Source organism: Eucyclogobius newberryi, unplaced genomic scaffold (genome assembly GCF_026437365.1).
Source record: "Eucyclogobius newberryi isolate DKJ021-1_F unplaced genomic scaffold, fEucNew1.0.hap1 SCAF_7, whole genome shotgun sequence".
In the NCBI taxonomy this organism is placed as follows: Eukaryota; Metazoa; Chordata; class Actinopteri; order Gobiiformes; family Gobiidae; genus Eucyclogobius; species Eucyclogobius newberryi.
Window position 1 is genome coordinate 29,235,403 of NW_027316389.1, and position 13,838 is coordinate 29,249,240.

The following is a 13,838-nucleotide window of genomic DNA, read 5'->3' on the forward strand; positions in this document are numbered from 1 at the left end:
AAACATTAAAATGCTGAACAAGATATGTTTGATAAAATGTTCTATTTTGTCAAACTACGTCACAAGCTCATTATTTTTTATAAATAGTCACGTTACAAAAATACATTCATAATCAACTAAATGTGGGATTGTAAAAGCGTATTCTCCAGTACAGTACATAAGGACCAGATGGAGAATGAAGCTGAATGTACATTTTATTTGTTGAAACTGTCTTCACTCCTTCCTCTTGTGGTGTAATATTTCCCCATTTAATTCTTTATGAATCGCATAACATTTAAATTCCCATTGAAACAGTTTTAATGCCCTACTGTTGTGTATAAACTAGTTTAAATCCCCATTGTTAACTGCATCTAATGAGCTCCCAAAACAAAGTACGCACAATGAATCATCTAATTATGTGACAAATGCATCGCAGAGTCTCTGTCTCGCAATATACAGTTTGCTTTACATTATTTCCCTATAAAAGTGTGGACCATACGGATGCAATATCTCTGCCAACACACAATTTCACAGGCGGTCAGTGGAGGGAGGCGTTTCCAAATGGACAGAGGAAAGCGTGCCAAAGAACGCATACTGTGGTGGGATTGACCATTACATGTATTTTGTGCAGCAAGATGAATTCTTATGATTCTGGTAAGTTCACATATTCATAAGAATCCATTTGGAACTGCTCCTGCTGCTGCTTTTGACCTGAATCCTCTTGGTTGATTGTACTCATTGGACTAATGATACACCAGCATTCATTAGGTTTAAATCAGGGGTGTCCAAACTTTTTTCAGAGGGTCGTATTTTGAAACTTATACGGAGCAGAGGGCCACAAACAACCCGAAAATATAGATTTTTTGCATTTGACATAGTTTTGATACCTCCACACCTTTAATAAGACTTGGAACATTAATATTATGTTGGTATAACATCTAAACGCTTCAATCTCTCCAATTTTATAGTAAAAACTACTACTTTTTGTTGTTTGGACCAACTTAGCAGGAAGCCGGAGGGCCGACAAAAATTGGTCTGCGGGCCGCATTTGGCCCCCGGGCCTTAGTTTGGACATGCCTGGTTTAAATGCTCGGCATGAAAACCGGCTCACTGACCTGGTCCAAATCAAGACGATTTTTGAAAATGCATGTGAAACCGGGAACTAGGATTGAGGCGTCTGAATTCTAACTCCAAAGATACATCTGGAGAAGTCCACGGTGCAGTTGGATCACACCAGCAGAGAGGCAAAGGAACATGTGTTTGGACATGTTCTCAATCATTTTAGATCAGTGGAAATGGCAAACTATGGCACTATGGTTTAGTTTTGTTCCACTGCATTCAAATTAAAGTAAAAACTGTGTCAATGTGTTTATTTCCGCTGAAAAGAGCAAATAACGAATGCAGTTGGTCATGTTTGAAAAGCAGCATGATCTCCAGGTCGCGCCTATTCAGTTCTTTGACCGGCTGAAGACTGGAACTGGAGTGCTCTGATAGGTTTGGAGGCAATTGAGTTCGACGCACTCTGACTTCTTAGAGCATGTAAACGCAGTGATTGTGGAGAGGAATTTGGAAGGAATTCAAAGGCGAAGGACTTAAATGAATCAGAACAAACACAAGTATGAAGGCAGCTCTTCACGTTCGGAGCAGAAATCTGAACTTTTGTATGCACTTGCATGTCGGTGCAAGGACTTTGGCAAAGACGGCTCATTTCTGTCTTTCTTGTGAGACGTATGTATGTAATCGTCCCTTTGTGTACATTTCCATCCATCACCCGGCCAATTTAAGGAAAAAATAGCCTTCAGATTGTGTCCCACTTGGCCCCAGTCAGGTCACCGCTCAGTCATTATTTACAATCCGGTTTTGCAAGCCTTTCACTTTTGTGTCAGAGAAATGTGCATATGGCTGGAACACGAGAGGTTGTTACAGAATTTTCACCTTCACCGTTCGTCATTGGGATAAAATGATGAAACTGTGAGAAATTACGTTTCCCAGAGGAAGATATCCAGCGTTACACAAGTCAACTTTTATGTGGATTTGGGGAGCTCTGGGTGCAAAAGAAACATGCTGTAATGTACGGAGACTGGAGTAGATGTTTTTTGGTGTATTAGGATGAATATGGGAGGGAGACTTGTGTATTCTTGATTCTAAACCTTGAACAGAGAAAGGTAATGCATCATTTATGCTCAAATATTTGCATAATTGATGGTGGCATTATCTTTCCATGGTTACCACTATTGCTACCTTCAGGCAAAATGGAGTTCAATCTGCGGTCAAACTGTGTCCATGTACATAAAGCCAGAGTCACCAGAAGCGGGAAATATCTGAGTCTTCAAAGATGATGCGTTTGAAGAGTCAAGAGCTAGTATTTGGGCAAGACACTTCACCACCCTCGCCTTTTTGTTACTATGGTGCGTTTGTGTCTGATTGGAAGTGGTTGGAGGGTGTGATGGTGCAGTTTCGTATACTCGCTTTTGTCCATTTACTCCAGGGCAGCTGGTACTTCAGAAGTATCTTATCATCAGGTGTGAAGTGAATTAATAATGCAAATGTTTTGTCTTTGAATTTCTTGGTAGATCTCAATTTTCAAAGATTGTGTAGCCTTTAGTCGCTTAGTCGCTTGGTCAGTTGATGGAGTCTCAGTACACCTAATGTTTTAAGTCAACAGATTATTTTATTAAGATTATAAAGATGCACAACAACAGAAAGGAGAAGGCGCGGGGTGAGTCGGCTGACGTTTTGGGAGTGTTATCTGCTTTGTCACTTGGGAAAATACTGTTTACTCGCATTTCCCTTTATAGATAGTTGTTTTTGTGCCAGAGCCTAATATTTTTCATAGCATTTTCCAGCGCCGCACCTTTCCCCTTGTAGTCTATTAAAGCTGGGGTATATAATTATCAAACAGTGAAAGGATGAAGTGGTCTTTGGTTTTACAAGTGGCCTACTGTGTTCTCCATTGTGCTCTAGCAAGACAATTCACAAGTATAATGTCTATGAGCGATTGGCTGGATGACTGAATTCTTGATGTGGTGATCCTAATGCAAAACGCCAAAAGGAAAGCGGTTTATTGAGCTAAGAAAAACAAGAAAACTAAGTCAAAGATGAGCTGCCCACCCCTCATCTCCCATGTGGGGGATTCGTCCTAAATCCATAACGAGCACTGCCAGGAATGGATCTTGAAGCATCTCTGGGGCCTCTCTTTATCGCCCCCCGGCCTGCAGTCGAGTGAGGACCACCAGGGACCTCTCAAATACATACAGCATCCAGCCCATAGGTTTAACAGGCAGAGCAGAGGGAGAGCACACAGTTCAAGAGGAATATTCAGCACAGTGCATAAAAATAGTACTATGCTGTCCTACGCTAAAGGAAATGCAATGTTGAGCCTAAGTTAATATATTATTGCACTTTTACTCTATTGATGTTCTGAATGTTGATCCTTGTTAAAGTTACGTGCATGCTGCATTCTAGGTTCTCCATTAATTGTGTCGTTTAGATCAAATTTTGGTTTAAATTTAGTGATGGACGATACTGAGATTTGTTTTTGTTTTGTTTTATTGTTCTATGTTAAGTTATGATGTATGGATCGGATACTTGTACCAATGAGTTTGTAATAAAATGCATTGGAACGTGAAACACATTTTTACATAATTTATTATCTTCACTCCACCCCATCTTCTGCTGCTCTACAATTTTAATACATGTTCTAATAAGCTTGATTACAATTTGTTAAATGCATTGTTTGTTTGTGTTCCTTCAAAGGTAGTTCACTTGAACAATGACCCATGTTTTCTTCATTGTAGAACCTGTCTTGTAACGCTGATTTGCTTTGGAGCTTTACAAGTTAGAATAAAAAATAACTTGACTTGACACAGTTCATAAAACGCATTTCTTAAAGTTCAAAATAAAAATGAAATAAAAATAAAGAAAATAAAAATGTGAAGCAAGAGCCATGAACAACACAAACAATGCAAATAAAACAGGTCACAGAAAAGAGTCATAATCTGAAATGTAACACTGAATGAGGATGTGTGGATTTAATATTGTGTTTTATAATCCTCAATTTTATTTTCATAAACAAGCTTAAGAAAAAAACTTGTATTCTTCAGACAAAAATATGTCCAATAAATGCACAATCTGGACAAATTCATATAATAAAACGATGTTGATACTGCTGTTGAAGCAATGGGCACGCAGTGATAATTATGAAGATGAAGTGTGTGGGTCAGAGGCGGCGGTCTCAGAGGAGCAGCAGTAGTTAAAGACAAAGTGAATACAGATGAGTTAAAGACGGTTAGTTTATATGGAGCCTGTGTCTCTCTCCTCCTCCTTCTCGTCTCCCCGAGGACCGCCCAACCTGCTACAGCTGTGCGGAATCTCAAATTCAGATGTATGTAGCTGGATGATTGCAACGCACAAGTCAGCAAGCTTTTAGCCACTTTCCAACAGTGTTCTCGCATCAAAAACATACCTGGAATTGTATACATGCGTTCGCACATCCGGGAACTTGTGCAGTGGCAACCGAGTCCGCCATTTTGAAAGGGGCACAACAGCACGTCTACTACATACGAAATCCAGGAAATATAAGGCCAAAATGCCAAAAACCTGCGTTCTGTTTGGACATTGCTCTGTTGACTGACCAAGAAATGATAGCTTTGTCGAGTACCTTAGTTTGCCGTTATTGTCTAAAGAATCAAAGTATTCATAGCTCATTATGTCGTAGAAAAGGATGCAGTCGCGTTGGTTTTTATATATCGCGTGCCCCTTTTAAAATGGCCGCTATGGGGAAGTCCCGGCTGTATGACGACACCGCGAACGCATGTATTGAGCTTTAATCGCTAGAATTTTATGAATCCTGCTCTTCTCTCAGAGCCTCAGAAAACACTACGCTTCAAGTTTCCCCATTTTGTGACATCATAGGTAGAGCTCCAAGATCTTGTGCGCTGTTTTAAAGTCCATTGCCAGACTCTTTCGAACATTTCTACTGTCAAATCCGTGTGCATTACCCAACTGATGCAGCGAGTGGCTTTTCATTTCTGAAACAACCATGTGGAAAGACAAATCCCGTGGTCATGGAAATGTCTTTGTGAAGGGTCAAATCATTGGCATCAAGCAGAGAAAAGATCTGACCCCCAGTGAGAGTGTTTGGGGCGAGCTGGAGAAGGCTGTGTGCAGTGGTCACTCTCTCACATCCTCTATACAAGATCAATTGGTGAAACATAATGCAATTTCCCTGAATGGAAATCAATATTTTGACGTTGCAGAAACAATGCCACAGTGAATGTGTGTGTGTGAAATATTAGAGCGTGTGACCTTCTTTTTTTCCTGTGGTGACCTTTTTTAGTGGGCAGTGTATTTATACATGTCATTTTCTCTCTTGTGTAAATTCCCATAGACGTTGTTGGATTCTATTGAAGTCTATTGAAGCTGTGTGTGTTTGGCAGTGGTCCAGCCTCCAGTCAGAGCTGCCATTGTAAACGTCCCAGAGGAGAGCGCCTCCTTCTGATTGATGTGTGACCTACAACACCTGCTGACACCCCCAATTATCCCGGAACATGTGCTCATCTAGAATGACAATAAGATCCTTATGTAATAGGACAGCTTAAAAGATGTTATAATTAAAGGACTGTTTTATTGCCAAAGCTTTTATAAAAATACAGAGTTGGATACACAAGCAGAGGAAAAACAAAACTGTAATTTAGTCTTATCATATATAATGCAACATCATTGTTGTTCATTGGTTGTGCTGCTTAATCATACATACACATACATACTTATACATACATACAAATCCTACACAAACAAACATATACACACACATACATACTTATACATACATACTAACCCTAACACAAACATACATATACACACACATACATACTTATACGTACATACTAACCCTGACACAAACATACATATACACACACATACATACTTATACGTACATACTAACCCTAACACAAACATACATATACATACACATACATACTTATACGTACGTACTAACCCTGACACAGACATACAGACATTCATATACATACACATACATACTTATACGTACGTACTAACCCTAACACAAACATACATATACACACACATACATACTTATACGTACATACTAACCCTAACACAAACATACATATACATACACATACATACTTATACGTACGTACTAACCCTAACACAAACATACATATACACACACATACATACTTATACGTACGTACTAACCCTGACACAAACATACATATACATACACATACATACTTATACATACGTACTAACCCTAACACAAACATACATATACATACACATACATACTTATACGTACGTACTAACCCTAACACAAACATACATATACACACACATACATACTTATACGTACATACTAACCCTAACACAAACATACATATACATACACATACATACTTATACGTACTTACTAACCCTAACACAAACATACATATACATACACATACATACTTATACGTACATACTAACCCTAACACAAACATACATATACACACACATACATACTTATACGTACATACTAACCCTGACACAAACATACATATACATACACATACATACTTATACGTACGTACTAACCCTAACACAAACATACATATACACACACATACATACTTATACGTACGTACTAACCCTAACACAAACATACATATACATACACATACATACTTATACGTACGTACTAACCCTAACACAAACATACATATACATACACATACATACTTATACATACGTACTAACCCTAACACACACATACATATACACACACATACATACTTATACATACATACTAACCCTAACACAAACATACATATACACACACATACATACTTATACATACGTACTAACCCTAACACAAACATACATATACATACACATACATACTTATACGTACATACTAACCCTGACACAAACATACATATACATACACATACATACTTATACATACGTACTAACCCTAACACAAAACATATACATACTTATACATACATACTAACCCTAACACAAACATACATATACACACACATACATACTTCTACGTACATACTAACCCTGACACAAACATACATATACATACACATACATACTTATACATACGTACTAACCCTAACACAAACATACATATACATACACATACATACTTATACGTACGTACTAACCCTAACACACACATACATATACATACATACTTATACGTACGTACTAACCCTAACACACACATACATATACATACACATACATACTTATACATACATACTAACCCTAACACAAACATACATATACATACACATACATACATACTTATACATACGTACTAACCCTAACACAAAACATATACATACTTATACATACATACTAACCCTAACACAAACATACATATACATACATACTTATACGTACATACTAACCCTAACACAAACATACATATACATACTTATACATACATACTAACCCTAACACAAACATACATATACATACACATACATACTTATACGTACATACTAACCCTGACACAAACATACATATACATACATACACATACACACTTATACATACATACTAACCCTAACACAAACATACATATACATAAACATACATACTTATGGTGGATGCAAAACAACTTTCTCCAGCTGAACTCAGACAAGACTGAAATAATCGTTTTTGGCCCACAGAAACAAAGAGAAAGTGTTAGCGGTCACCTCCAGAGTCTCGCTCTAAAACCTACAAATCAAATTAGAAATCTGGGGGTAATAATGGACTCAGACTTGAACTTTAATAGCCACGTCAAATCAATAACATCAGCAGCTTTTTACCATCTAAAAAACATTGCCAAAATCAAAAATATAGTGTCAAAACCAGATTTAGAGAGACTTATCCATGCGTTTGTCTCCAGTAGATTAGACTACTGTAACGGCCTGCTCACTGGTCTCTCCAAACGAGTTGTAAAACAGCTGCAGTACATCCAGAACGCTGCTGCTCGGGTCCTGACTAGAACCAGGAAGTATGATCACATTAGTCCTGTTCTCAGGTCTCTGCACTGGCTCCTGTGGCTCAGAGAAGAGACTTTAAAGCAGCTCTGCTTGTGTACAAGTCTCTCCATGGCCTAGCACCAAAGTACATCTTGGATATGTTAGTGCCATATGAACCGTCTCGGACTCTGAGGACCTCAGGGACCGGCCTCCTGCTGGTGCCCAGAGTCAGGACTAAACATGGGGAATCTGCGTTTCAGTTTTATGCAGCTAAAATCTGGAACAGTCTTCCTGAAGATGTGAGACAGGCTTCTACTCTGACAATGTTCAAATCTAAGCTAAAAACAGTTTTGTTTAGCTGCGCATATGACTGAAAGGATTTTTTCTTTGCACTCTTCTCTTTTGTTTGTGATTTTATTAGTTTAGAAAATCAGTTGGATTGATAATTTTTAATTTAGTTAATTTTATTGTATTTCTGTTTCTGTAATTTCTTTGTGATTTGAATGCATTTTTCCTGCTGTGAAGCACTTTGAATTGCCTTGTGTATGAAATGTGCTCTACAAATAAACTTGCCTTGCCTTATACATACATACTAACCCTAACACAAACATACATATACATACACATACATACTTATACGTACATACTAACCCTAACACAAACATACATATACATACACATACATACTTATACGTACATACTAACCCTAACACAAACATACATATACATACACATACATACTTATACCTACATACTAACCCTAACACAAACATACATATCCACACACGGTAGCAAAGGCGGTTAGCGCTCTTGCCTCCCAAGAAGGAGATCATGGGTTCGATTCCCGGACCAGACCAACATCACATGATCTCTCTGGGTAGAGTCTGCATGTCCTCCCCGTGTTACCGTGGGTTCTCTCCGGGTTCTCCGGCTCCTCCCACCGTCCAAAGACATGCATGTGTTAGGTAGAATTGGCAACTCTAAATTGGCCCTATGGACAGGTGTTGAAAATTTGCATATTCTGCTATATACACTTAAAACATTGCATCTGGTTTGTCCCATGCTATGTCCTTAAATAAATAAAGAAATAAACACATACATACTTATAAGTACATACTAACCCTGACACAAACATATACTTATACATACGTATAACCCTAACACAAAACATATACATACTTATACATACGTACTAACCCTAACACAAACATACATATACATACTTATACGTACATACTAACCCTGACACAAACATATACATACACATACATACTTATACATACGTACTAACCCTAACACAAACATATACATACACATATACTTGGGTTAGGGCATCTGGAAAATCACTTTTTCACAGATGTTAGTTACAGCTTTGGCAAACATTCAGGTTGTGTTTTTAAACTCAACCTTTAATTGGCAACAGAAGTTTCAAGAGAGTTGGTTGATAGTGACTGAAGTATGTGATCAGAATGAGCTGAGTGCCAGACTTTAAAAAGCCCTCTAATGTTACATGTAAGAGTCATAACTGATTTCACCATGAATTATAGCGTGTACATAACGTATCAACGACAGAAGTATTCAGTATTCTACTTTTCTAACTCTTTTCATGTTTATTCAAGTGGAATTGAGAGAGTCCTCAGCTCACACAGTGTGTGGTGGAAGTGAGCTATGACTCAAATCGATTGTGCATTGAAAATGAATATTGATGACGGCGTCCCATGACAACGGTGAGATTGTAGAGCTGTGGATTGTGCCTAAAATCCCATCAAACAGACCTCAGACCACAGCAGTCAATATGTGTCAGACTCACACACTGCAAAATACAGAGATGATTGATGAATCAGATACATTAATTCTTAAATAGGTGTAATATATACCGATAAATGTTTTTAAATTCTAGGTACAGGAGGGGCATGTGGATTCGTACGAAGTTGCTCAGAAAAGTAACTTGCTGCACCTTTAAATCAAGTTTATATGGGTCTCTCTTGCATGACAGTACAACATGTTTGGGACCATGAAGACCTTCAGTGTTGTGGTGCCCTAGGTGCCGGACAAACCACTGCGCCACCCGTTTCTCCACGGCTCCATGTCCCGTTCGAGTTTTGTACAATTTACATCTGAGCTGTTTTTCCTACTTCCTCTTCCTGTCGGCCAGAGCCCCACAGAGCGCTCCCCACCGCCACTCAGCACGGCGGCCATTAGTCTGGGTCTCTGTCTTTTTTATGTGGTGGAGTAGTCATAGCGACCGGGGTAGCAGGCAGTGATGCATGCTGGGAGGAGTGTGCACAGGTGTGGGGGGACAGATGCTGTGGGAGCTGCAGGGAAGAACTGTGCCGCCTGGTTAACTCCAGCATGTGGGTGTGTTTCCTGAGACAACACTCAGAGAAATGGTTTGAGTTAGAGCAACATCTGTTTATCCTTTGCAAAAGTCTGATTCATTAATTCAAACATGTCTGGAACTTTTTTTTTTTTTTGAGACTCGCCCTTTGTTCTTTTGGCATTTCTATCTCACTGCAAGCAGAGTTCTGATATTTATTTTGGCGTAACCTCGACTTCTGAGTTTCTCCATAATAAAAAATAAAAAAAGAAAGAAAAAGTTCATGTCCTCACAGTACGGTCTTATACAATCTTGGTGGAACTTTCATTTTTTAAATCACAAACTTATTCCTTAATATCATTTGGAGATATGACTAAAATTTCTCCCATTTCAAACTGTTTCTGAACATTTTGGAGAACAAACACTTGGCTGGAGTCTTTGTGAAGCTGAGACTCTGTAGTTTTGGTCTCTGATGTCTGATTTACTCCAGTTATAAGTAGAAATCCACTTAGATTTTCTTTGGTAAATATAAGGAAGAGCACAAGCCTGTAACGAAGTTATGGGTTTGAAGTGCAAATTGATCCTGATTCATTCCAGAACGGTCGATTTGACAGAAAATATGTGGGTTATACCTTTCTTTTTATATTTTAACTTCTCAGGAGCTTGAAAGATGGTGGACAAAATGGAATGAATGCAGAAAATGTCAGCCGCGGGAAAGTTTTCATGGATTTTTACATTTTTATTTATTATTTATTTATTTATGAATCAAGCTTTTTGATTTAATTTGCCTTAATAAAGCACGAGGAAAGTTCACATCAGGACTAAAAAATGGGTTCAATTTAGGACCAAATAAGAGTATAAACACACCCTAAATCCATAATCAATGAAAATGTATTTATAGAGCCCTTTACAACACTCAAAGTGACCAAAGTGCTTCACAATAAAATCAATACAAAACATAGAACTAAATAAAAACTGTACAAAATAAAGTGCCATTACATTACAGAGTGTTAAAAGCCAGTCTGAATAAAAACGTTTTTAGCCTAGATTTAAATACGTTAAAATCTGTGATGGTGCGCATGTTTGTTCCAGAGTCTGGGACTGGCGACAGAGAATAATGATGATAACTGTTATTTAATTATGATTTTAGGTTTAGGAGAGTATGGATCAAGTAGTTATTCATCCTTAATTCACCTTCGTTCACTCTGTCTGATAGATTACCATTCCACTAATATGTGATGAGCTTTATGAGATCAAACTTGAATTGAAACCACTTATTTTTACTTCTAAAACTGAAAATGTGTTCTACAATTACAAGTAAACATTGATTAAACAAATAATCTCTACATCCCTAGCAATGATTTTCAGACAATATCCTTATTTAAGACAATATTCAGTGCAGCGCCCCCTTCAGAATCGTACAGTAATACTGCTCAATAAAGCTTCATCTCAGCCACTGACAAGGAAAATATATACAACACAGATCTCATATGTATGACACGTTGCTAGAAGCCAGTTTGGTTTGAGTTCAGGTTTAGTTCGAGCAAAGTTTTCCACCTCAGAAAAGTTGAGTGTGAATCAGCAGAGAAACAGGCTCCATGCGCAGCAGCTTCATCAGTGGCTCTGGATTGAGAGAAAGAAAGTTTATATTCATGTTCATGCATCACGAGAACCTAAAGTGACTCTATTTGCATTGGTTTTGTTTCTCCAAACTCTTTTAACAGTCCCTAACTCCCCGTCCGCTCTCTCTCCCCTCAGATGTACATCCAGACTGCCACTCTGACGGTGTCCCTCAGCCTCAGCGCCTCCGTGTCCCTGGGCATGCTCTACATCCACAAAGTCTACATCATCATCTTACACCCCGAGCAGAACGTGCCCAAACGCAAACGCAGCTTCAAGGCCATCGTCACCGCCGCGACCATGACCACCAAACTGTCCCACCTGGCAGCAGCGGAGCGCCCCAACGGGGAAGTGAAGACGGAGCTCAAGGAGTGTGAGGCAGTGGAGGCCAGCGGTGAGTGACGGGACGGTGCACTGGAGCATTATAATATATAGATATAATACGGCCTCTCCTTGAACCGACACCTTAACGTGGTGGAGGGGTTTGAGTGCCCGAAAGATCCCGGGAGCTATGTTGTCGGGGGCTTCATGCCCCTGGTAGGGTCTCCCAAGGCAAACAGGTCCTAGGTGACGGGTCAGACAAAGATCGGTTCAGAAGCCCTCTATGATGACAACACGAACAAGGCAGTTTACGTCGCCCGGATCGGCGTCACCGGGGCCCCATCCTGGAGCCAGGCCTGGGATGGGTGCTCCATGGCGAGCGCCTGGTGGCCGGGTCTTACCCCACGGGGCCCGGCCGGGCATAGCCCGAAAGAGCGACGTGGGGCCGCCCTCCCGTGGGCCCACCACCCGCAGGAGGATCGATAAGGGGCCGGTGCAGAGAGATCTGGGCGGCAGTCGACGGCAGGGGCCTCGGTGACCAGATCTCCAGACACAGAGACTAACTCTGGGGACATGGAATGTCACCTCGCTGGGGGGGAAAGAGCCTGAGCTTGTGCAGGAGGTTGAGCGATACCGACTAGATATAGTCGGCCTCACCTCCACGCACAGTTTGGGCTCTGGAACCATCTCCTCGAGAGGGGCTGGACGCTCCACTTCTCTGGTGTTGCCCGCGGGGAGAGGCGGCGGGCTGGTGTGGGCTTGCTGATAGCCCCTCAGCTCAGCCGCCACGTGTTGGAGTTTACCCCGGTGAACGAGAGGGTCGCGTCCCTCCGCCTTCGGGTGGGGGACAGGTCTCTCACTGTTGTGGCGGCCTACAGGCCGAACAGCAGTGCAGAGTACCCGGCCTTCTTGGAGTCCTTGGGAGGGGTACTGGACAGTGCACCGACCGGGGACTCCGTTGTTCTACTGGGGGACTTCAACGCCCACGTGGGCAATGACAGTGACACCTGGAGAGGTGTGATCGGGAAGAACGGCTTCCCCAATCTGAACCCGAGCGGTGTTCAGTTATTGGACTTCTGTGCTAGCCACGGATTGTCCATAACGAACACCATGTTCAAGCACAAGGGTGTTCATCAGTGCACATGGCACCAGGACACCCTAGGCCGGAGGTCAATGATCGACTTTGTTGTCGTGTCATCTGACCTCCGGCCGCGTGTCTTGGACACTCGGGTGAAGAGAGGGGCAGAGTTGTCAACCGATCACCACCTGGTGGTGAGTTGGATCCGCTGGCGGAGGAGGAAGCCGGACAGACTTGGCAGACCCAAGCGCATTGTGAGGGTCTGTTGGGAACGTCTAGTGGAGCCCTCTGTCAGTAGGGTATTCAACTCGCACCTCCGGGAGAGCTTCTCCCATGTCCCGGGGGAGGCTGGGGACATTGAGTCCGAGTGGACCATGTTCTCCGCCTCCATTGTTGATGCGGCTGCTCGGAGCTGTGGTCGCAAGGTCTCCGGTGCCTGTCGTGGCGGCAACCCCCGAACCCGGTGGTGGACACCGGAAGTAAGGGATGCCGTCAGACTGAAGAAGGAGGCCTATCAGGCCACTCTGGC

The 13,838-nt window shown here is 41.0% G+C and overlaps 1 protein-coding gene across 1 annotated transcript in view; it reads left to right on the forward strand.

Moving 5' to 3' along the window:
- Positions 1 to 13,838, forward strand: part of LOC140348547 (metabotropic glutamate receptor 8-like) — a 183,563-nt gene that overhangs the window by 164,215 nt on the left and 5,510 nt on the right. The window contains exon 10 of the mRNA XM_072434482.1: positions 12,049 to 12,304. Coding sequence (XP_072290583.1) covers positions 12,049 to 12,304 — 256 coding nt within the window. The remainder of the gene's footprint in view (positions 1 to 12,048; positions 12,305 to 13,838) is intronic.